Genomic DNA, 25449 nt, shown 5'->3' with positions numbered 1-25449 from the left:
CAACATAAATAAAGACACTGAAAAATTGCTGTGATGAGTTAATAGTGATGACAACGAGGGAAAGGTCAAATCCTATTTTAAAAATGACTAAATATATAATTTGAAGTTCTCCGAATGTAACCAGAGATGTGGAACAAATCAAAGCATACCTCCAAAAAAGTCTCCGTCGCAGAGCTCCCTCTCGTACGACTCGGTCTCCATCACGGCCTCTCCGTGATCGATGAAGAACATACGATCGCCCGGGACATTCTGTCGGACGATGACGTCTCCCTCCTGGAAAACCTCGTAATGTAGCTTGAGGAGGACGTCGTTGATGAAGTTTTCGTCTCTGTTCTGAAACATCGGTACTTTCTTCAGCAGCTGGCTGCACATCACCATCAGGACTTGCTGGGAAAGAAAAGAAAAAAATTCATTACCCATGTTGCGGTTCATTAGGAATGTAAAGATCCAAACACAAAGTTAGACAATTAGTATATGTAGACTCAGGGTTTCCCCCAGTATATTATAAGCCTGGCGGGCCACCAGGCTTTACTTGTATCCCACCAGGCTAAACATTGCTTTTTTTTAAAATTTCATTACAACAACTTAGCAAAAGTGTCAAAATGTATCCCAGTGTGCTTAGGGATAGTTGTGTATTGATGAGGTTTACCTCTTTGAGGGATGATGATATCGTGTCCATTATGTATTTCTCGTCGAACCATTTCCCTCCGTAGCGAGCTTGGTAGTAGTTGCTGATGCGAAGCTGCAACTCTGGTGGAAGCTTCATGAAGGCCATATAATGCTCTAAGCGACTCATCTGTGGGAAAACAAACCCCAGCAGTTATAAAGTATGTAATTCCATAGCATAATGCTTAAAGGACTCCAAGATTCATATATTAGAACTAGGAAATCTAAAAAGCTTAAAAGTATGAACCTTTTTTCTGTAACGGTCCAGCATGCTGAAAACATTTTTTTGTATGTCTGAGCCAAATGAAGGAGAGAGTGTTTAACAACAACTGCGGTTTGATTATCACCATTTTAACAATTTTATCCACAGAACCTGCAGAATTGGCTAAACGTGGCTCTTTTAGTGCTAACAAACATGCTGTGAAAAAATTTGCACTGTGTAAGCTTGTTAAACATGTCGATGTTCACTTTTGAAGAGCGACTGAATGGTTTGGGTAGCAGAATTATTTTAGCACTCACAAATCCGACAATGAGTAACTCCCGCTTCTCATTCAGTCTGCTCTGGTATAAGTGTCTGTGAGCAAACTGATTCCTATTAAAGTCATTGTGGATTTTATTTATATTATATTCTTTAAATATACATTTATGATTTTATTGTGGTCTGTAAGTTGTGTTGTTTTGTTTTTAATCTGTGTACCTATGGACTTATAGTCTATGAATGCAGTTTGAACTGAATTGAATTATGGAACATGTGTTTAGGTTCCACAGTCATAAATGTATTTGCTGATAAAAATGTCTAATTATTTTGTTTGCTAGATAAATACTCCAATAACCAGGGACTAGTTATTTATTAGGTTTCCGTAATAACATATATTACAAGGTTTCGGTAATAACATATATACTCATCACAAAAAAAACACGGTACAATAAAGGAGAGCCAGCAACTTTACTCGCTGAAGGCTAGTATAAGGACCTTGCTCTTGTATTCCTTGGCTGCTGGGTCAAGGTTGGCGATCATGGTTGTAGCGTTGGCTACGAGGATGGTGTACATCATGCAGCCAGACACCATGCTGACCATGACGATCCACATCTCTATGTAATCTGGACAGCAAAAGAACTAGTGAGAACCTTTGGGTACTTATGTGTTTGGTTTTTTTTTAAAGTGTGAGATGCCTGAAGAAGAAGGGAGTGCCTGACTTGTTGGAGCATCCATGGATCCGTAAGAGAGAGCAATCATCTGGGAGAGAGCTCGGAAAACTCCCCAAGAGTATTTAACGATGACGGTGGAGTTCTGAAAGAAATAAGACGACGTTGATATATTGTAACCCATTAGCCAAACCACCAAGTCACCAAGAATCCACAGAACTGTCCCTCTAATTTAATAAATCCGTTGCCCTGTTCTGTCTGTACATTTGGGGAAAGGTTTGGTTACCATCAGGTTTTCCTTCCGAACCCAGCAGTCGGTGGGAAACTCCTCCAGCATGGGGACGAAGTACTGGATGCAGCCGTTCCAGTGACACAGCAAAAAAATCATCATGAAGAGAGACAAGATGCGGAAGAAGAGCCGAACTACCTCCAGGTTTGCATTTGACACCTGCCGAGAAGACACGACACAAAAAAGTGCAAATTTATATTGAATGTGCACGAGGTTTCTAGTACATCTACAACTTGTCATCAAAACATCAAACTCGGGCGGTCATATTGGCTAGGCAAATGCCGCAAGTAATGTTTTCCATGTGTTTTAGCCAATAATCTGCATGGCAACGGCGAACACAGGGAAAAGCATGGTGTTCAAGAAGGACCCAAAAAAAATTGGGGTTAAAAACTTGAACTCCACTTTAAAGAATTCATCAAATGAGCATTAGAATTACATTTCCTTCTGGGTTAGTACGAGTTCTGGCTTCACTGCTTTGGTCAGCAGTTCAATCAAATGACGGCTGTACGACTGAATAAGGCAGAGTAAGAAACGGGAGTGGTCAGACGATCACCCGGACTGCAAACAAACCAACAGTTTAGTCAGATTACCCTAACAACTTAATTTACACCTAAATAAGTAATGATCCTCATCAGTCAGGAAAACGGTTCAAACAGACATAAACCTACAAGGCCAAATGGATGCCTCTCCAATATTCAGCTTGTCAATCTGGCTCCATTTAATGTGCTTATTTAATAGAAACACTGCTTGGTAAAATGATAATTAATGCACCGATTGTTCGGGTGACCGGCAATTGGCCATGTGTAACCGATCTCATCCACCAAGCTTATTTACATTTAAATAGCCACAAAACTGCTTCATTTGGCTTTCCTATGCATTACAAGGAAACCTAAAACTCAGGACAATTTATCGGTGGTTTAAGTTGTTTAGTTTGTTGTGAACTGACTTCAAGCCTTGTGATTTTTTTTAAAAGGAAAACACTGCTGTGCACATTATTATTTGGTAAGAGACCCAAAGCGGGTGTGTAGTTAGACTTGTTCTGACAGTTTTGTTTGTATTTAAAATGTGAAAAATGAAAAACTAAAGAAAAATATTTTTTTTGTTTAATTTTGTTAATTTAGTAGATTGGACAGCAATCTACGAAATCAATCTCTAAATGTTCAATTTCATTTAAATGCAGTGTTGAGCGCTACATCAAGTACAGTTAAAAAAAAGTTTTTATTGTTTCACGAGTACTGTTCAATAATGTTCTTCAATAAAATAACACGGGACCATTGAAGTTTATTGTAACCTTACAACACCTGACAGTGTCAGTTATAAAAATATAATTGCTTCCCCACAATATCTGGCTAGATCTGGCTTGTACAACCCCTGAGGTGGTTTCAAAAACCAGGTAAGAATTTCATGGTGTCTGTAAATGGAGAAGAATCTGGCTGGGACCGACCGAGGAAGAACTGGTTAAAGCCAGGTCTACAGACAAGGGGCTAAAGAAACCAGATATTCAGTCAGATGAAAAGATTAAGAGAAATGGTAAGAAATACTTCATGGACTCAGGGAATGTAGGTGTCCTGAAAAGACACTTTATTAACAGCAGAAAAAACTGACTGACAAACAAAAGAAATGAGCCTCCGCTTTCTAGATAATAGCATACAAAAAACAAACGGCAGAAACAGTCGGTCGATTGTTGATATTGCCAACAAAGCTCACCAACCAAAATGCCATCTCTTAAGGAATCGGCATAGAGAAGGAAATACAACGTCTTTTGACACCTTCTCCTTCAACAAGTTTTCAATCGCTTATCGTAGCAGGAACAGTACAAACACCATACATACAACACACGACTTTCCACCATGGCTAATCAAATTCAAAATCAGATTTTGAGTTTGAATATGTCTGAATGAACTGTTTGACTATGAGTCTATAGATCTGGTCTGCCTTGGATCATTTCCAGCTCGTTGCTAGAACAGAAAAACCTAAACTAGATTCTTCTGCAATGAACATAATGAGCACAATTAGAGACTTATGAAAACCTTTATTTATACTGTTTGCAGAACACAGCAAAAGTACTTCCAAATATTTTAGGGCCACCCTGAATTGAGACAAAGAGATAGTTGTTGAACTTACTTTCTCAACTTCGTTGAAGAACCTGACCAGTCTGGACACTCGAGCCAGCCGGATCAAGCTGAGGATCCGCACGAACATCAGTATCCTCATCATCTTGTTGGCCTTGGATGGGTTGTCATCGTTGTGGTAATGTAGGTCCTAGAAACGCAAACAAGGTGAGGGTTCTTTTTTTGTTTGTTTGTTTTTGCTGTAGATCTCAGGCACCTCAAAGTCCCATTACCGCAAACAGCAGGATGTATCCGATGGGGAAAGCTGCTATGACGTCCGGGATGAACCATGTCCTCAGGTAGCTGACTCTGATTTTTTTGATATCCAGAATAGCTTCCTGAAAGAGAGGACGGAGACCGGATGTGAGCCTGTGCCATGAACCGATTTAGAGTGTTAACACTCCGTCTGATCCGATATTTAGGGAGTACTTTGAAAATAAACCGTCATGCTGGATCGGATTTGTATGTATGATTCATACAGAAGACTTGCATGAATGTCAGAAGTTCGCAGAAACGGACTAAAAAAAAAAGGTAATCCAGATGCAAATCCAGATGTTTGTGTTGAAAAACATCACAGACGCACCATTCGTGATTAGCAAGAACTCCGTGATTCGGGGAAAACAAACGGGATATTGACAGAAGGACGCTTAATTGGAAACGTTATACGCTCATTATAATCCCCCGTTATAAAACCGCGCAGCAGGTGCCAATGTTGCCCGTATCTCAGGATGGGCGGTTAATCTAGCCTTTCGTGTATTGAGTGGATTACAGATGGGACGGGGATGGATTGCATGAGCCCGTCGGTGAGGGGATTATCTCTCCGTCCAGATTGTGTCTGAAAATAGAGCGGGCGGCCGCTCTCACCTCGGCGTCCTCCGTTATGATGCCCATCCGGAAGTTCAGGACCACGTCCAGCAGAAACAGCGTGTCCGAGAACACGTTGAAGCTCTCCCACGCCAGCCCGCTGTCGCCGTCCAGGAAGGCGATCTCCATGGGAATCCCGATCAGGTTCAGGAAGGTGATGGCCATCATGACCATGATGTAGTAACTCCTACAGGAGGGCAGATGCGGAAGTTAAAGAAAAAACTAATTATTTTTATTTTATTTATTTGTCTTTCTGAGTCTTGAAACTTTCAAGGAGCTTAAGCTAAACTCTGATGCTGAAGTTGGTAAGACAAGCCGCATTATGCGCCCTAAACACTGTGATAATGTAACTGCACACCCCGTCAGCCGGGCTTAAATTGCCTGGCTCCAATTACTCCGCTCTCTGATCCCAGAGGTGGTGTTCTCTCTCTGCTTTTGCTTTGTTTACAGACTAATAACAACCTATAGATCTAAAACAAACAAACAAACAACAACAAAAAAAACGCGTTTCCTGTTTTCTAATATTTCTGTATCAACATAAGAAAAAGGTTCAGGTTTTTGTTATGTTTTATTTTAGGGATCTCTTTTTATCTGTTTCTGTCTTATCTGACTTCACATATGCAGTGCAGAGAAAATGAACTGTGGACCCCCATCCAGAAGCATTGGTTCTCAGTGTTGTTTTATTGCAATGACATAACCTTACAGTGAAAGATTAGCTGCGGTTCTCCTACAGTGACCTCCATCACCAGTTTTTCTCACTCTGTGGGGTTTTAAGGTAAATTTCTCCAGCCTTGTTTTGTCAGCGCTCCAGTTGCTCCAAACCTTTTTATCTCTGTCTAGTCTTGATTAGTCGAGCAGCTGCTTTCCCTGTGGTAATTTTCTGATCTGAAAAGAAAACATCCCATTTTGAGCAATTTCTAAGAGAAATTATTTTTTTTGCCATGATATGTTAATAGCTCAGGGATTATGGTTAAATATATTGATTCAATCACTGTGTGTCAACACATTAATCAACTGAAGTATGTTCACTGTAAGGGGATTGGCATAGGGGCAATTAATCGTGGTGCCATTTTTTAGATGAAAAAATATTAAAATTAGATTTTTTTGTCATTAAATAAACATAATTACATTTTTTCTAAATTTACAATATAAGATTTCTTTTTACAAATTTTTTTGGAGGATTGCTAATCAGTTTGCTGTGAAAGTTTAACAGCAAAGATTTAAGGAGGAAAAAAGAGACAAATAAATGTTCCAAAAACAAGAAAGAAGTGTAAAACAAAATTTTTAAAAAATAGTTTGAAGTCCATTGTAACATACTTTATGTTTGAGACATTCATTATGGTAACTATTGCTGCGTAGGAAGCAACATAAAGTACAAAAACTTGATAAAAACAAAAAATTGGATTTCTTAATTCCCTCTATATAATGAATCCACTGATTAAGTGACATGTAACAACCTAAAAATCAGTCTGGTATTGTGGAACTAAAACAACTGAACCTGTAGTGTCTAGATTTTGCCTTGTTTGCACCTGAAATGTGTCAACATACTGTAGGTAAAAAAAACAAAAACAAACTGACTAGTTTCACACTATTACAGGATCTGAGAAACGAATCAAGTGGTGGATGGTACCGGTTTAGTGTTCACGCCAAATGTTTGAAACATTTTCAAACAGCATTACTTGGAAAAAAAAAAAGTCGAGGCATCCTGTCAGTCAGCTGTGCTCAGCAGCAGGTTGGGGAGGGGCAACTTCAGAATGGAATAGAAAAGAACACACTTTATTGATCCTCCAGTGGAAATTGATTATTTGTTGACATACAAAGTGTTAAATATGAGTAAATACAAATATAACAATAAGCGATATAAATTTATATTAAATATATATATGTATATATATATATATATGTATATATATATATATATATACACACATACATGAGTAATCCAAATATGACTAAATATGAAATAAATAAAAGAAATAAAATAATACCAAACATGCGCATGGAAATAATCTACAAATAAATCTATAAAAACGTACATTAAAAGACTTTTTGCATAGTGACTTCAGCTGTTTCCCTGCCATCTCATTAAAGAAGCTTTAAATGTCAGTCAAGTTTTAATTTGAACAATTTTTTTTCACCTGATTGAAATGAAAAATAGTTTCTAATACTTAGACAATCTCCTCTATGTCGCTCGTTCCTGCTTTTCATCCTGAGCATGGTAAATGAAAGACGTCCCGAGTCGCAGCACTGCGTGCCTGAAGTACCTCATGGGGCTGAAGGGGTGAATGACGAAGACTCCGCTCTCCAGCTGGCGCTTGCACTCCTTCTCCACGGCCACCTCGCTGCCGTACACGTACAGGGACTGCCTGTTCAACTGCGGGAGAAGCAGGGCTCTCCATCCACAGGTGGCCTTGGTAAATCCCGTGGTGGGACCTTTGAATTTCTCCATGGACACTCCTCAGTTCCCTCCGATCAGTCGAAAGCACGGGCCATCCCACCACAGGCTCGCTCCACAGCTGCTCCTTCTTCTCGGGAGAACTGCGTCTGACTCCAGCAGTCCCAGCCTCCCTACTTTGGTCGCAAGGTGTTTTTCACATCCAGCCTCCCAGACTAGCTGAAGCCGAGTGGAGCTGGAGTGGATCCTCCCGCCTCTCCTGCTCGGTCCCTCCCTCTCTCCTTTTCCTCGCTCTCCTCACCCCGGCCCTGTACGCCTCCCATCTCATCAACTATTCAGTATCTGTGTCTCATCCTCAAATGAATCAAGCCATGTCACGAGGACATGTCCAGCTCGCATTAATACTAAGGACAATGGTGGGTGAGAACATCACACACACACACACACACACACACACACACACACACACACACACACACACACACACACACACACACACACTGTCATGAGGACCAGGCATCTGGCAGTGTGTGCAGGAACGGTTCAGTCTGGGCCACGGAGCATGTAATTAAACCCTGCGCCCGGTTACCTGATGCTGTACATACAGTATCTTTGAGCCAACTCCTTGAGCATTGTTTGCATACAGCACAGTCAGAAAGAAACTCAAAAACGGGGATGGATGTGGCGTCGAGTGAAACCAACGACTGGAAAAAAAAGCGTGTCTTATTTCTATTCTCTTATAAAATACAAAGGGAGAAAATGAATCTGAGCCAGACAACTCGGACAAAATAAAAAATTGCATTACATAAGATGACAGCAGAATTAATCGCGAGTTCTTGACAGTGGGCATAATGAATGAACGCGTCGGGTTTTTACCCTTTGTGCTACTTTGCTTCTTGCGTAACTCCAAAGAAGAGAAAACATTTTAAACCCACGAGGATACTTTTTAAAGTCTTTAGCTCACCCGTCAGCGTCGGACACTAAGTGTTTCGACGTCTCATGAATCAGGAGTTATCTCCACAGCAAACCACCACCGCATGTCAGGGTAGTAAACCTCACATCACCCAACAGAATCCTGGATGCAAGAGCACCACAGGGTGTTGTGCTAGGCCCAGCAATGTTTAGCCCCTTCACCTGGATCTGCACCTGTAGCCATCCCTACTAATACAACGCCTGAAGTTCCTGATGGGGTGGCAACCATTAGACATAATAATGGAGTCCACTACTGAAGCAGGAGGCACAGCATCTCATTCAACGGTGTTTAGACAAATCCCTACTATTCGTCATCGAGGCAGAGATGGTGAAAACAGTCTGCCTGAAATTCAGAGGAACCTACATAACTGAGGACTTTGCTTGGTGATGTCAGTGGAGACTGTTCTTTCTAATAAAACCAAAAACAGGCTGTCCTGTTTTTATATCTGTTACAAAAATGATACAGAAGTGAAACAGAGAGCATCCTCTGCCACAGATGTACAGCGTGGTACGCAGGCTGTACTTCAGGCCTCACAAAACAATAAAACACCTCTGTTCCAATGACTAACAGAGCTCAGGGGCTCCTCTTCCTCCTGCTATATAAGGCAAAAACAATCAGTGTAGACCGCAGTCACCCAGGTCACTCTACATTTGTTACGTTTTCCTCAGGGAAAAGGTGCAGGGCTCCAAAAACCACAAGTTAACCATTTAAAACATTGACTCTGCTGTCCGTAATATCTATATTTAACCATCTATTGTTACCAAAATCACTGTATGCATTACAGTGTGTACATTTAATAAATCCTTTCAGTTTTTCCCAATAATGTCTGAATTTTATGGATTCTAATCCAGGTCGAAAAGCTCTAAGAAAACACATTATATATATATATATATAAAAAAAAAAACAATCTCTGAGATAAACCGCCTACATGTTCAGGTACACTTTGTCTCTGTCTCAATGTTTGTCCCAAATACACGTTAGCCTCTTGTGACCTAAAACCGAATAAAATGCTGTATCGGCAGAATCTGCAAAGCTTGTTAAACATTAGAATATATCCTCTCCACCCGCTATAATCTTGTTTTGGCAAGCAGATTTAAGTGAGGAACAGTGGGCTTAAAAAATAAGCTCAAGCATTTGAAAATAATTTGCTCTTTATTGCTGTCTTTTCTGGACGTATTGGATTTCTATCTTCTTAAATTGAAAGTGTGAAGTACAACAAAGTATTCTCTCTTTATTGCTTCATCTATGGTTAAACAATCACATTCAGAAGTTTGCATGCAACAATCACTGGTGTAAATTATCATTTTTTTCAGTGTAGAAGGACAATATAACAAACAATTTCTATGATTTTTAATAAAATAGTTAGTAGAGAAACAAATATGCAAGTTATTTTTTTTCAACCATTCAATAAACTTGCAAGGTTGTTTTTTTTTTATAAAATTTTATTAGATTAGATTAAAAACATTTTCTAGGCAAACAAAATCAAAAATATTTAACCCAAAAAGCTAGAAAACTGTAAATCTTTATGTTGAGGCAAATGTCTGATACCCATTTTGAACCTGCAATAATTTGTTCTCTTCTATTTTTGCTTCAATAAAATATATATTTAATTTATTTGTGAGCAGATAAAAAAGAATCACATTACAATTATTTTTGCCTTTTTATTGGGAGAAAACACAATTATTGTTCATTATTTTTAAAGTCCATACTTAAATACAGCTAAACATCAGCTGTGAGATTAGAACAAGGCTGTTCCCACAGGTCAAAGATTCAACCTTGAGCTTGAACTGAGCATCGGCATGCAGAGCAGACAGAAAGGAAATCAAACTGAGCCTAGGGGGCGCTGTTGAGCCATGTGGCCGTGCCATTTCTAAATTCCATTGCAAAGTTTGGTGAGTTTTTGAGTGTTTTAAGGTAATTCATTCACAGAAATGTTTGCATTTGAAAAACAATAGACCTTTGGAGAACCTTCGCTGCTGCGGCCTGATTATTCTGTGCAAACAAGAAAGCTAAAAAAAGAAAGATATCAAGAAAGTCAGACATAAATAAAGAAATAACACGGCGCCTTCCAGATTTAGCCAATGCATCCTGCTGTAGAATACGGTATTTGCGTGCTTCTTCCCAAACAGTGACCTCAGACAAAAAAGTGCTTACGCTTCTGTCTTTCCAGAAGACGCTGGAAGCTTCCTGCAGATGGTAAGAGAAGGTGGCAGATGGTCAGGACTTGCAATGTGGCTTTGAACCCTTGCTCCTTCCTGAAGGCAGAGTTCTGTTAAGAAGATTAAAAAAAAACACCACTTTAAATGAAACTGAGCAAGAATCCAGGGGTACTTAACACGCTCTCAGATTTACATCGATTTTCAAAAGAGCAGAGTGTGCAGAGGGGCATGTCTTAACAAAAGGTGCATATCTATCACACGGAAACGAGCAAATGAACAAATTGCTTACTTGCCGGTTTATCTAGCACACAGCTGGCCCCTCGAATTGGAGTAAGTGACTTGGTTCTTCTGCTTACGCACTGCTTTGCTGATGCACCGTACGCAGGGCAGAGCTGTGGAAGAACTCACAAAAACACAACTGTAGGACAGAACATAGTTTCATTTCTCAGAAGTCCCAAAACACCGTTGTAATACTCTACCTTGCACCTCAGCAGCAGCAATATATGGCTTACGTAACAGCCGAGAAGCAATGAAACCGTCTATGATAGGGCATTTCTGTGGCTGAGAAAACCGAGTTGCAGGAGACGTTTCTCCTTGAGTGGCACAAAAGTAAGGATTTTATTTTACTAAAAGTACAAAGATAATAAAATATAAAACAAGAAAATGATTTACAGTCAAGAGGGTCTGTGTAAATTCTAGCTCAGTCCTGCAGTGAATCAGTAAATGTACATTTTGCATCATATTCTCATGGTAACAGCTACATCAAATTAGAGTTAATAAGACAGTGTCCAGAGGGGATACAGCTGGGATTCTTATTATATTCTTTAGGAAATATTTTCAGTGTTTGTATATCATTTTCTAATCTCCATGCGTATAAAGGAAATAATATGAAGATGTTGAATTTAAATTTCAACCTTAGTTAGTATGTTATTTTTGTCTTTTTACATACTGACCTAGAATTAAAAATAAAATCTATTCTTGTGCTCATTTACCTCACATTTCTACACTTGATTGATTTATTCCACAGCCACAACATTGATAATAAAACAATTATAACCATAATGGTGCAATAATAATCACAATATAGCATGAACAGAAGGCTCATCTAACTATATACCGCCCCCCCCCATAATTTACATAATAAAGGTGGTAGAAGTATCCAGAACATTAACAAAACAGGATGACTCAGCAAATTAAAAGAGAATTATCGACAGTTTATTCAAGGTAATATTAAATCCTGCACGAAAAAGTATTAAAATGTTGGATTTATTACTGAAAGTGTTTTCTTTTTTTTATTTTTAAGCTGTATCATATTCATCTCGTGTGTGCAGCAAGATGGCCAAAACCTTTCTCGTGCCGTTGTGTGCCGTACGGTGGGAAAAGGAGATACAGGATGCGCTCCTTTGCAGTCAGCCGGCGCTTGAATTGGGTGAATGTGATGAAAGTGTGGGAGGAAACAGGTGACCTCTCAGAGCGATTTGAAATGGTAACATCATTACCAATGGCAGAGTAAAAGTATAATTTATACTTTTACTCTGTATTTGTGTCCAGTGGAGCACAGTCTGACAGGGCAAGCCTACAGCTACCCGGGGCGCCTACTGCTTCACCGGGTGAGCAATGGTGCGCATCCATTTCCACCGAAACCAAAGTCGCTTATAAATAATAAAAGTAATGCAGGAATGAATTTTGGTTTTGGTGAGTGGCTTAATTTTATCTGTAGGGATTCTAAATAAGTTAGCCTGTCATGCTAATATGAAATATTAGATTTTTGTGTAGGTTTTAACGCCGTTTGAACTAATTAACTACATTTCCCAGAATCCCCAGTTGACGTTTGTAGTCACGTGAGTAAGTAAAGTTAATCACGTGACCTTTCTCCCCGCATGGTAGTTGCTGTTTGAAGGTGAAGTGTTCGCTAGTGTGAGTGCTGGGCTCTGTTACAAGTAAGTTTGCGTTACTTAACACGGTTTAGTCTTGTTTGTAATCAGCGATAGTTTTAGATATCGTAGTTCAAGTGGTTTTCATTAAACTGTTGCGTTTGCGCGGCACGGCGCGCACCACTGCTAATGTTTATCAGCGATGCATGTTAGCTAATGTTAGCTAACTTTATGTAATCGTTTTGTAACGCAGATGAAAGTTACCTAACGGCGGTAAATCGCAACACATGGAAGCAGAGAAAGGCTAACAATTTAATCAAACGTGACAAAGAACTATTTTAATTCTGCCTTTTTTGCGTTGTTTGTTAAACTTCTGAAGTGGATATGTTGCTTTTTGGCTCCTTTTTCAGCTTTCTCGATTTTATCAGCACTTCCGTCACTGTGTTTGAAATTAAATGATTGGTAATTTGGATAGTTCTGTGTTTTCTATTTTCATTTTAGTAGGCATGCTAGCAGAAAATAGCTGAAAGAGCCTTAAATTATATAAATTCGGACAGGTTTCGGAAGTTGCGTTTCTGGGTTTATTTATGCCCTTCGATTTTAGGTTCAGCTTTTGATCATTTTGATCACAAAAACAGCTTGTTGTGAAAGGTTTTTTATGTAAATTTGATGGCTGTGTTTATCAGTTAATTGACGTGTATTAGTTTTATTCAGCCTAAGGTTCCTGATATTGCTGTAAACTATATTCGAGCCATTAGCAGGAAGCATTCTGCCTGAAGAATGTTTTCTGCTTCCTTCATTTTTTACATGTAGAGATGACAGTCAATTATTTCACATTTTTTGTTAAAAAAAAGTATAATTTTTTTAAATAAAAAAATTTAACTGGAAAAAAAAAATACATATATATATATATATAATTTTCATGAAGTTAATATTTTATTTTTGTGAGAAAATGATAAAATATTTAATGAATATTCAGACCTCAGACCTTACAGGGACTACAGTTTGCTAAACAAATGTAATTAAAAGTGTCAATATAACTGGATAATGCAGACAGGAAGTGATTCTAAAGTGGCCATATATTTTTTTTTTAGTTTATTACACTTTCTTCTTATCTCTCTCTTTACTAAAAGATGTTGGAAACTGTGTCTGTGTTTTTGAATAACTACACAAGGAGAGGATTCACAGCATTTAATTTAAGACAAATGTGGGTTTTCTTAATTGTTGACTTTTTTGACTTTGCCTTTTAAAAAAAAAAAGTAAAACACTTTGTTAAACTGCTTTACAATATGCCATACAAATAATGTGCCTTACAAATAAACTGTATTGATTGATTATGTAGATACATCTGACTGAGAAAAATATCAGGTTTTTACTTTGTCATTCAAAAATCTAAATGGACCATTTTACCATCTTGGACCCTATTAGGTCAGGGTTTTTACACTAATCTATAATATATAATAACATTGTGTGGTGTGAATGTCAAATCATAATCCCATTTTAAAATTCTGACTTTGTTCAAATTTTGCTTTATTTTTAACTTTTCTGGGGTTTTTTCATGAATTATAGATGTTATAAACCCTTTCTAAGTAAATGTTTGGTCCTCAAATGCCTGCAATGTGGCACATTTAACGTTTAAAAAGATGTAGAGAACTGGGTCTGGATATGCTTTTGAAATGTTTGGAACCCTGGCTAAGGAACCCCGTGTCCTCATCCCTGTATTTTAGCTCCAAGATGTCGTCCCTTTCGGCTGCCAGCGTGGAGACGCCTGCTGTGACTGATGGCACGGAGAAGAAGCCTCTGAAGCCATGCTGTGCTTGCCCAGAGACCAAAAAAGTCAGAGATGCTTGGTAAGCACCAGGCCAGAAATACTGAAATGTTTCCCTTTCTGTTTGTGGGAAAACCTGTAAGTTGTGTTTGTCTCTGCTAGCATCATCGAAAAGGGAGAGGACAACTGCAGAGACCTGATCGAGGCGCATAAAGATTGCATGAGGTCGCTTGGATTCAAGGTCTAACTCCATTTTGTGCTTGTGTGTGTGGTAAGTATTTAGTTCCTGTAACGGCTTTTGTAACTTCTGGTTCTGTGGTCCCATCATGTGGTCACACACTTCCATACATCACTTGTTTTTAGTTTAGTATAATTCTGTATTGCGTAAAAATAAAACTTTGAAGTTTAATATTGGAGAAAGGGCCTGAAAGTAGAACATCAAATTGGGAAAGTCCAACTGGCTTCTCATCAACTCTGACATTAAAATCCAATATGGCTGCCTCAGCAAGTTGAAACTTGAGCAGAAAAATAGAGCACAGCATAATGAAAACTCATGTTTTCTCAGTAAAAACTGACTTTGTAGGAAAATGAAGACATTTTTCTGCGGTCAAAGGTTGACGGTGAGTCAGATGGTGCCCTCGTTTTAGCTAATTCTCTATTGAAACTCAAATTGCTGATGAACACGGTCAGCACCACTGAAAACGCTTCAATGAGTATTCTGGGTCAAATGGTGGCGTTGTGGCACTGCCACAGATTGCTGAAAAAACCACTTGAAGGCACCACATTTGTTTGGAAGTGTGGAGGATGTTTATAGACAAATGGAGCTACAAGGTCATTGTAAAGATGCACCTCAGATCTACACGGAAACCAGCGTCTTATTTAACCACTCTGGACCCTGGTTTTAAAAATGATAATTTGGGAGAACACGAAGGTTTGTGGTCTCCCAAAGTGCCGGATCCGTGTGGACGCATGGCCTAAACTACTTTAACTTGTTGTGGACGGTTTGTTGCCATTTGTCTCTGCTGGTATGGTAACTATACCGTCACAAAACTCTGAAAATGTGAGACAAAATACAATCTTTTTATTCCTCCACTCAGTGGATTTAAAGAGGACTGGCATGTCTGTTTTAACCGATGCAGCTAAATTAGCTTAGCAACATAAGTTTTTCTGCTGAGAAAATGGCAGAAACTTATTTTGAGAGATTTTAGACGGTTAATATCCTGAGAGCGTTTTCAGTTTGTTGTTGCAAACCGCTAAAAGCTGGTAAAACAGGATGTGTCTGGCTCTCTGTCAGCTGATCTCACTTTTCTGCAGACTAACAATGACATGACAACTTTCTTCTACAAGGAACACATTTTCACCCCCATACCTCCCTTGTTGATGCTATCATTTCTTTATGAGCTTCACTTGCCTGCTGTTTTCTTGCTGCTGTCAGATGCGTTCTGACAGACTAAATCCCAGCTGAGCTGAGCCAGTGTGGCGTTTAAAGTCCCACCTGCCCTTTCTGTGAACCGTGAAAATGCCCATCTTTGATCTGGTTCAGATACGGTCACTTTGGGTTGTGTTAGTCGTTACAGATTTTATGCACAAACGGCAGAATCGGTTCAAAGTGTGTAAGAACGGATGAAATGCAGCCAGAGGAGGGATCCTGCTTGTTCAAACTTTAGGAAACAAGCCTGAAGCCGTTTTAGTTGTGCTGTTGGTGTCGTCGGAATAAAAACTTCTCCTCATTCTGCAGCACTATTGGCTCTTACATTTCATCCTGGGGTTTGCTGAACGTCTGCATAAACATGTAGGGAAATCTGAACCTTGCATGTTTACTTTAGGGCTGAAACGATTAATCAAGATTAATTATTGAAATAATCAAATGACTTAGTAATTAGTTAATTTACTACTGTAGACTCAAAAAAGAAGAGAAATAGGTCATTTGGTGCAAAAAATCTTATTCAAAGCAGTAAATAAGTCACAGCTGTCAAAAAATAGACATTTTGCATTTAAGATAAACACTTTTGTCTATGAAAACTCAAGTGACTTAGTTTTTGCTTCACCCAGTTTAGATTTACTGAAGGATTGATTATTTTCCTACTTATAAGAGTTTGAATTATTTTCATATTTTAATGCATTTTTAATATTGTGTAAAAAGGCTCAAGTGGTTAAATTAGAAACATGTGAAACGTGTTGTTTAACCGATTAATTGTCAGAATAATCATTAGTTGCAGCCCCAGTTCACTTTATTCTCAAAGTTAATTTGCACTTTGTCAAATCAGTTCATACCAATGGACTGATATAAATCCAAAAGCTGATTGTTTTTGTCTTTTCTCTCCTGCAGTGTGACGGCGTGAGTGGAAGACGACCCTGGATATTCATTTCCTCTTTTTTTTCACCCTCTTATTTATACCTCCTCTGGAACGGAAATGTGATACAGAAGCACTTGAACTGATGGATTTATGAGTGGAATATTTTTTTAACTCTGTAAAATCTGCTGTGTGAATATCTTAAAGGCTGTGTGATTATGAATAAAAGCCCTATGCAACAAGATTCCCTTTAGTCTCTTTTATCAGTCATATATTTATCTAAATAGGTGTCCCTCTCATGCCTGTTGAAAAGGGTGGCAGGCCCACAGTTGCTGCCCCTGGTATGCACTTATGCTTAAAAATAACTCTTGACCCTGCAAAGTCAATACTTGGCATATCTGCATTCTTTACAGCGTGTCACTGAAGTGTGTCTGATTGTGGACATGCATCCTCACACTGCTAGAAAACAGCTACTAGCGATACACAGGTTTGTCTTTTACCCGCTAGTTAACCTTTCATTTTTAAAGAAATCACCTTAACAACAAAATATTGGAATTGATCAGAGCTATTGTTTTATTTAAGGAGGTTTAAAACTTGTTTGAAGCAGCTATTAAGCTGACAAAAATTTAAATTTTGAGCTTAATCTGCTGATGTAATTTTATGCAAAACTGAATGCAGAATTAGACGTTTTCCACTGGGAGCTCCTCTGTTATTTAGCTCTTCTGGGAACGACGAGGGGACGACTCAGTCGTAACCCAACAGCTCCGTCTGCAGCGCCACATTCTTAAAGGGACAGTTCATGTTTCGTCACGCCTGGCTTCTGTTAAGTTTGAGGAAACTTGTGATTTGAAAAGTTCAATGTGACAACTGAAAATTATAGTACAATGACCAGTGTGGTGTGTGTAGTAAAACTGGAGAGATTTTGAGATTTGTCAGTGAAAACTGGTTGCATCTCTAAATATAACACAGAGATTAAAGCATTTTTTCCCCTCAAGATTGATCTGAGTAAGGATCAGTGAATTATTGGTATTATTTAAAAAAATTATGATTTCAGTAATGTGGTGGTTTTCTGTTTGTTGCTCTTTTCAGAATAAGCAGAGAAACTGTCTATTTCCAAGACATCTCACATTACAATAACTCAGACGATTAATAATCATTTAAAAAAAACTATATACTATTCAAAAATATGTAAAATTGGCCTTTTAGCAACTCAGTTACTCATCCAACACCCAACTTGGAGCATGAACTGGTAAAACCACCTCAAAGTGTTCTTGGGTTACCGTCTGTTTTCATTTTACGTGAGTTTGATTCACATTTATTTTGAATAAAATTATTATACGTTATGACACTGCATTATTTAATATCAGCTTAGTTCGATGCCGTATTGAGGAGTTGTAGACTACAAAAAATTTACATTTCTGCCAAAAAAACTAAAACATTTTCAGATTAAGTGCAGAAATTTTCTAGAAGCTGGGAAATTTCTGAGCTCCAAAAGTTGCAAGAAAAAAACTCGAGTATTTTTTAGATTAATTTTCTAGAAATAACATTTTTGACTTATGAAAATTTTCTGTTTCCAAAGTAAAACATTTAGACTTTTTTTAAACTCTGAAATGTCCAAGTTTTCTCTAGAAAATTTCAGAGTATTTTTCTTGCAAATTTTTGACTTGCAGCTCAGAAATGTCCTTGTTTTTCTAGAAGATTTCGGAGTCTCTTGGCAGAAATTCTCTCCAATGCGCCGTCGTAGCTGAGACATCATGATGGAGTTGTGAGCGGAGACTTCCCCAGTCGGAGCGGCGGTGGCGTTAGCGGCTGTTACACCTGAAACTTGACCTCCCCTGCGGTTCCGTTTATTTCTGTGCCTCTAAATACTCATTGCTCCCCCCATGAAGACACGGACCTGGGGGTGGACTGGACTGGACTCACTGAGTTTGGAGAAAACTGAACTTTAGGTGTGTGACATTTTGTTTCTTCCTGCCTGTTTCTTGTCATGTAGCCCATCTCTCACCCCGTGCTTCCTGTCCCTGTCTCTCTCTCTAATGTCTCTCTTCTGTTATGTTAAGGAGCGGGCCTGCTTTCTGTCCCTTCACTCTCCTCCTTGGGTTTCAATTCCAAACATGGTTATCCTTTTAGGGCCCTGTCGGCGTCCCCTCCCTTATCCCTTCTTCTCCATCTGTTGGCCCCTCAGTGTGGGCCGGTGGCACTGAGCAACAGGCGGGGAAGAGAAGACGAGGGCAGAGGACAGAGGAAGGGGACTCGCGATGAGAGGAGGAGGAGGAGAAGGACAGACCCATTCCAGCTGTGTTTCTGGAGCAAACAGAGCCGTGAGAACTTCTTCACATTGAAGAATTTTTCCACTGCACGGCACGGGAACAAACTTTTTTTTATATAAATATATTTATACTCGGAATCAGCTGTTTATTTGTACCCAAACACTGCAGCTTGTAGCTCTCCAGACTCTGAGCGTCTAGGAAGTTTTCAGTCGCCGTTCCGTTATTTGTTTTGAGAGTCCAACCAAAACTGCAAACATGAGCGCGGACAACTCGACCCTGTGGGACGCCTTGTTCTCTCCGCCGGTGTGCGGCGGCTGGAGCAACAACACCGAGGGGGCCATCTACCATCTGGGCAACACCATTATGTTTCTGGGCTACATGGGAGGCAGCGGGGCCTTCGGCGCCCTCTTCATCTTCGGCTTCCTGTCGCCCGCCTTCCTGTTTCTCACCCTGTGGGGCTGGCTGACCATGTGCGGCCCGGACGTCTTCTCCTGGAACCTGCTGCTGCTGGCGGCCGCCCTGCTGCAGATCTGCCACCTCCTCTACCGGCTCCAGCAGGAGGGCCTCCGTGGCGAGGAGCTGACCTCCCTCTACCAGGCCGTCTACCTGCCGCTGGGCGTGCCCGTCCAGGTGTTCAACGAAGTCGCCAAGGCGTTCGAAAACAAGGCGGTGGAGTTGAAGGCCGGGGAGACGTACGCCCTGGAGGGCAAGACCTACATCGACCAGCTCTCCTTTCTGCTGTCTGGGAGGTGGGCAGTGCGTTTTGAGGTGGCAAGCGAAGCCAAATTCATCTAGACAATCCAAACGACACGGCTAGCGTAGCTGCATTTCCATTACAAATGCGCGCAAGACTTTATTGATATTCAGGTAATGACGGAAATAAAGCACAATTTCGCAGTTGCGGCGTTAAAATCCACACGTGGATAAGCTTTTTTTTCACACCGTTAAAAAACATGCAACACCATCATCCTCCAGCTACTTCCTGTCATCAACATCCACAGCAGCAACACCAGCGGATGTTGCCCTAGTTGGTGATCGTGTGATGCAAAAAAAAACCCAAAAGGTTTTCCGTTGAATTTTTGCAAAATAAACCAAATTCGATACGGCCAAAAACAACAACATAAAAAAACTAATCCTAGCACCAAAACAAAAGTCTTTTCAAATTTGCCATGTTTCCATTAAGCAAATTTATTTTCAAAATGTCAAATTGCGTATTTATTTCGGTAAATGGAATCGCAGTTTGTGTTACAGTGACACTGCTGAAAATGATGGGCCAACTTATTTCTGGTGCAGCATTATTTAGTTTCTGAATAAACTGCAAACCAGAGAAAACAGCAGGTTGCTCCATCAAGCATTGCTACACAATAACAGTAACAAAATACATTTGTACTGTAAACCCCAATGATCAAACAGTAGTAAACAGCTCTTCTTATAACCAGTTGCATTGTCTCCATCTACATTTCTACAATGTTATTTCCACATACATCACTTTCATTAACCGACTAAATCACCAAAATGCATTTTACTGCATGAACAAATATAATTAATTCTGATTACTGGTAGTTTTATAGAGATTTTTACAACTGTTCTTAGTCTGTATTAAAAAAAAAAAATAATTTTATAAATTGTATTTTAAATTATATCGATTTTAAATAAATGTCTAACAGTTTCTGATTATATTCCATCTTAATGAAATGAACACAAAGTATTTTATACATGTTCTGATAACCAGAAAAATAAATAGTAAATATATAGTGCAGCCCTAAACCAAAAATATCTGTATGGAGAATACAGGCTTTAATGGCAACCGGATAATTGAACTAGCACAGGTACAGACCAAGCTCCATATCCTTCCTAGCCTGATGCTCCTTTTGGTTTTACATTTAGCTCAGCAGTTCGGTTTTACACAAACACCTCGGGACATGACATTTACTCCATTTAAGCTAGGTCACAGTCACACATTTTAGCTCACAAAAACTTTTAAAGGCTCTGCCACCGCCGCGGACCACGAGTCCGCCATTTTCACCACACTGCACGTTCACAAATGCTAAAACGTGTGATTTCACTCGTTAGCTTTACCTCTGTTCTGTGGCAAAGTACTTATGAGACATCACTACTATTAACTGTCATCTATATACAATTTACCGCCCAGCTTACCTACAAAAGAGCAGGTTGTAGGAGCTACTAGGTGTGTCCTCTTTACGCTTCTACGCCAAGCGCTGGCGAGCTTCTTCTGGCGGCCAGAGCTTAAGCAACTGGTGCATACGACGCCGAGCGCCCTCTGCTGGCAAAACTCATATTACACTTGTAAATATCGTAGTTTATCAAAAGAAAATGAGCTTGGACATGAATATAAAATGGCGGTTCGGGAGGGGCTACTGCTATTTCCATGTATGTCTTTCATAGTGTCCCTTCCATTATATCTGACTTTCAAAGTGCTGTATTTGTTTTACACTCTTAGTTTTTCCCCAGAACGGAGATATTTGTCTTGCTCATGTGGTGTACTGACACTTTTGAGAAAAATTTCACAATTTAATGATTTAGAGTCACTTTGATAAGGTGACTTTATTGGTTTTGAGCTATTTCTGGCTATAAAAACCACAAACATACTTTGTGTTTTTCTATTTGGTCCATATTGACAACTTTCTTTCATAATTCATAAAGAATTGGTTTTGAAACAGATTGTGTGCTTTAAAAGTCGAGGTTATTCTTTTCTGCTGAAGGCCCTCCTCAGCTTTCAAAATTATGATTTTGTATTTCTCTTGAAATTTTTAAATAAATATTTTTTTTAAGTTTATCCCTTTTTTTTTAGATAATCTTTTTCTCCATGAAGTCAAGTTGCCAGAGAGGGTTCTCTCTGTTTTTTCCCCCCCTACATGTTTAAACAACAAAGTCTAATATTAGGTTACTATCAGCAGCTTTGCTAAAATTAGACGTCAAAGTTCTGACTCTTGCAGACTCTTGGCAGCTTTTGACCCTCACAGGAAATGTGTTCTCTTCATCCAAACATCCTCAAAGCGGAGCTGCGTTGGATCTGTGGAAGCTGCAGAAGAAAAATGTCGTAAACAGATTATTTCTGTCCGTGACTCATCAGTGTGGGTCCCAGTGCAATCTGACAGTGATTCAGTTTTATCTTTTCTATGTGCAACAGGAGAGTGGAAGCAGACAGCTCTCCTTACCTTGAATTAAATGTTGGCCATGAAACTGAGAGCGCTGAGAGTCTGAGACAACTTTGGAAAAACAAACAAATATCTGAAGAGTTACTGTCACGGAAGTGGCGAAATGTTACACAAGCTGCTTTTCAATGTGACAGTATTACTGCTGGCAATTGTTTTGTGTTGCTCTGGTATTCTTTATTAAGCATCAGTCTCATAGTTGATTTAACTGCCATATCAAACAAGTTAAAACATGTCAATGAAGGCATCATCTCCAGATAATTTGTGACTCTTTGAGAAAAACAGATTTGCCCACAATACACCAAGTGCAGCCCAAGGGGAACAACATCTTACATTATTTGAAATAAATGTCTTTTGTAGTTTCAACCTGGAGTTAAAGAACATGTTTAGTGATTAGTATAATTTCATCAAAGCACATACACACAAAGTCAGTGGGGGGCTAATATCTATGATATCTATATATGATATATAGAAGTGCTAGTCCTCCGCGTTCTTTGAACAACCTACAGTTCCCATGTTAGCATCAACCTGGTTGTGGTCTACATTTATTGGACCACACTAAAAGAGTAAAATACTTTTCCTTAAAACGTTTGAACGATCGTTTAATATGATGAACGAAGCAAGTCTCTCTCAGATTTGCCAATCTGTTCTTCTTTTTACTCATCCCTTATTAAACCATCTTGGCGCCTCCTCTTTGCTTCCCACAGGAAAGTATTTAGAGGAATGAGAGGTGATTCTTTGTGCCAGATGTTGTCGTTTTCGTAATTTGCAAAAAGTTTAAACTGAATCTCATCTGACTGTGCCACTCTACTCATTATACATTATACTCAACATTATACAGCATATTTCTTGGATTATGTTAAGGAACATGTTCCAGGTGTGCTGTGGCGGCGCAGAGGTTAAGCACAAGCCACATATCCTCTCTTGATCATATTCAGTTAATTAAACTGGATCATCTCACACATTTTAATCTTCATTCATGATTTTGTTTGTTATGGTTGTTGGTTGTGTTGAGGCAAGTGTCCCTTTCTGGGATCCTCAGAGTTCCTTCTTCACTTTTGGCAAGTGGTGTGGTTCTGCCGGTATGTTCAACCTCTGACCTTTAGCATTCACTGGAGCCAGTTGAAGCTGAGTGTGAAGGCCCCAGGAGAAGAGTCAAGCAGGAAATGGTGAAATATTCCCTCCAACATGGGTTGGGTCTGAGTTTCTTGCAGTTCTGTGGCTGTAAAATGGCAAACATCTGAAATAACCTTAAATAACAAACTATTTGTTTGTTGGCAATACATTTGGCCCACTTAGAGAAGACGCTCTGCTCCTCCACATCAGAAGAAGGTGATCTGATAAAGGTGCCTATAAGGACCAACATTTGGGGGTCCTTGGACGTCCCAAAGAAGAACCAGGAGTGGCTAAATTGACAATCCTTCATTCTTGGAAATGTCTTGGTCTCACCAAGTGTCTAAATGCAGAGGGATGTTTGTAGTGGACCACTGGTATTCACAGGGGTTATGTACCACAACTGGCTGCAAATAGTTTAAATCTGTGAAAGCTTGAGGCTTCCTCTAAAAACCCTTACAGCAGCTTATTTAAAGAGTTCAAACATCAAATATACCTTAATATGGATTAATACGTACAGTGGAAACCATCTTGGCACTATTGCAGTAAGTAACCGCCACCATCTTCCTTGTCTCCACTCTTGAGGTTACAGCCAGTCATTGGCAATGACCATGAATGGTGTCCCTGTCTTGGTTGCTTTGCAAATGCCAGTCAAAGTATGTCACATACCATTGCTCCTAGGTATTCCAGCTTCCAATAGAATATGTGGTTTAAAAAAATTAGTGAATAGACAGATTTTCTGCAAATGGTTCAGAGTAGCTCTCCACAGAGAAATCTGCAAATAGGTGGGAGTCTATTGTATCTTCTTTCTGAACCAGCAACCTCCAGGCCCAGACCGAGGGGAATCACAATTAATAGACAGTCGGATGGCAATTGTAACATTTGTTCTCGCAAGGCCCAGTGAGTCTGGGGAGTCCCCTACCTCCCTCTGTTTTCAGTATCATATTTATCCTCTACCCTGTTTTTCACCTGATGATTTTGGCAGTGGTGGTGGTAGTTTGTCCTGCATTCAATTCTTTGTTGTCAGTTCGTTTGCCACTCCGTCTGCCTCGGTCGTTGTGTCCTTGGGCAAGACGTTTTGTCTGCGTTGCCCGCTGGTGGTGGTCAGAGGATCCAGTGGTGACGGTGCATGGCAGCCTTCTGTCTGGCTGCCTTGCTACCATCAAGTAGCTTACCACCATCAGCATGTGAATGGGTGAATGGGTAAAGTGCCTTGGGGGTCCTCTGGATTGATAAAGCACTATACAAGTACAGTCCATTTACCATTTTTATCTCTCTTATTCTCACTTACAGGATCAATGTGTCTTTGGAGGGTCAGTTCCTGCATTACATTCACCCGCACCAGTTCCTTGACTCCCCTGAGTGGGAGTCTCTCAGACCAAATGAAGAAGGAAAGTTCCAGGTATGAGATCTAACACACAGACCACTTCATATTTACACTATTACTCATTTCAGGGAGACAATATTACCAACAAGGCACAAACCTGGTTGTTCTTTGAATTCTCCGTAGGTGACGCTGACGGCAGAAGAAGACTCCCGCTACATCTCGTGGAGTCGCCGCCGTCTCTACACGCTGATATCGAAGGACTGCTACATTGCCGACCTCTTCTCCGTCATGCTCGGCTACGACATTTCCGAAAAGCTCTACAACCTCAACAACAAGCTCTACATAAAGAGCGGCGTGCTACTGGACATCCGCCTGCCGAGCCTCTACCACGTCCTGGCGCCCTCCTCGCAGGGCAGCGACGGCGGCAGTGGCAGCGACGGCAAAGAGCAACACAGCCAAGACCTAGATCCAGCCTACCAGTCGTCCCACCCCGGACCGTCTCAGGCCCTCCAAGCTGACCAACAGGGACCAAGGACAAGCAATGTGTCCACTGAGGACAGTCCCTATCACCGCCCCTGGGCCACAGACCTGGAGATGCCATCTGGTGAGGATTCCACTAGCCTGGTCCTGGAGGACTTTGCTGATGTGGCGGGCTCCTTAATGGACTATGGCAGTGAGAAAGATTATTTAAGGTAGAGAGGCAGGGTGCTGGAGCTAACACACTGGGTCACCACTTAAGCTACATGTAAGTACCTCACTTGGCTGGATTGGGGCGCATGGGGGCCTCGTGTGCAGGGTTGACTTGCAGTGCACAGTTCTTACTAACATGACATAATAGTGATAAAAGGGACAGAAAATCACAGCCTCATGTGATAACTCACAATGATTCTTATTCATCTGGCCTTAATTAACAATTTAAGGCTTAATATGGTTGAATTAATATCAGCAATCAGTCACAAACACATCTAATGTTTAGGAAAAAACCTTGTCAGTACATATAGATAGACTCAGATATGCATTTTTT

At 40.0% G+C, this 25449-nt stretch overlaps 3 protein-coding genes across 5 annotated transcripts in view; 2 read left to right on the top strand and 1 right to left on the bottom strand.

Moving 5' to 3' along the window:
- The window catches only part of hcn5 (hyperpolarization activated cyclic nucleotide-gated potassium channel 5), a 23157-nt gene extending 2028 nt beyond the window's left edge, over window positions 1-21129 (bottom strand). The window contains exons 1-12 of one of the 3 annotated variants that reach the window (XM_016660926.1): window positions 20967-21129; window positions 11083-11196; window positions 10893-10995; window positions 10599-10713; window positions 5077-5263; window positions 4446-4550; window positions 4226-4363; window positions 2099-2260; window positions 1864-1957; window positions 1640-1767; window positions 650-796; window positions 150-387 (exon numbers count right to left, since the gene is read on the bottom strand). In XM_016660926.1, coding sequence (XP_016516412.1) covers window positions 150-387; window positions 650-796; window positions 1640-1767; window positions 1864-1957; window positions 2099-2260; window positions 4226-4363; window positions 4446-4550; window positions 5077-5250 — 1186 coding nt within the window. In that variant the 5' untranslated portion in view covers window positions 5251-5263; window positions 10599-10713; window positions 10893-10995; window positions 11083-11196; window positions 20967-21129. The other 2 variants (XM_016660927.1, XM_016660925.1) reach the window with 2 other exon arrangements.
- On the top strand, window positions 12445-16783 carry cox17 (cytochrome c oxidase copper chaperone COX17). Its single transcript, XM_007572521.2, has 4 exons — window positions 12445-12543; window positions 14205-14327; window positions 14408-14516; window positions 16575-16783. The coding sequence occupies exons 2-3, from the start codon at window positions 14212-14214 to the stop codon at window positions 14490-14492; spliced, it is 201 nt and encodes a 66-aa protein (XP_007572583.1). The 5' UTR covers window positions 12445-12543; window positions 14205-14211; the 3' UTR covers window positions 14493-14516; window positions 16575-16783.
- On the top strand, window positions 18265-25449 carry LOC103152156 (popeye domain-containing protein 3-like). The gene is made up of 3 exons (XM_007572522.2): window positions 18265-19558; window positions 24392-24500; window positions 24609-25449. The coding sequence occupies exons 1-3, from the start codon at window positions 19065-19067 to the stop codon at window positions 25119-25121; spliced, it is 1116 nt and encodes a 371-aa protein (XP_007572584.1). The 5' UTR covers window positions 18265-19064; the 3' UTR covers window positions 25122-25449.

The sequence above is a fragment of the Poecilia formosa genome, unplaced genomic scaffold (assembly GCF_000485575.1).
Source record: "Poecilia formosa unplaced genomic scaffold, Poecilia_formosa-5.1.2 Scaffold302, whole genome shotgun sequence".
NCBI classification, from domain to species: domain Eukaryota; kingdom Metazoa; phylum Chordata; class Actinopteri; order Cyprinodontiformes; family Poeciliidae; genus Poecilia; species Poecilia formosa.
This window is presented reverse-complemented; position numbering and strand designations above follow the sequence as displayed.

Bases quoted from the DNA above. Each gene is read 5' to 3' on its own strand.
- cox17 (XM_007572521.2), top strand. From the start codon at position 14,212: ATGTCGTCCCTTTCGGCTGCCAGCGTGGAGACGCCTGCTGTGACTGAT. The intron at 14,328-14,407 runs GTAAGCACCAGG...TGTCTCTGCTAG, and splicing joins AAAAAAGTCAGAGATGCTTG to CATCATCGAAAAGGGAGAGG.
- LOC103152156 (XM_007572522.2), top strand. From the start codon at position 19,065: ATGAGCGCGGACAACTCGACCCTGTGGGACGCCTTGTTCTCTCCGCCG. The intron at 19,559-24,391 runs GTGGGCAGTGCG...TCTCACTTACAG, and splicing joins TCCTTTCTGCTGTCTGGGAG to GATCAATGTGTCTTTGGAGG. The intron at 24,501-24,608 runs GTATGAGATCTA...AATTCTCCGTAG, and splicing joins ATGAAGAAGGAAAGTTCCAG to GTGACGCTGACGGCAGAAGA.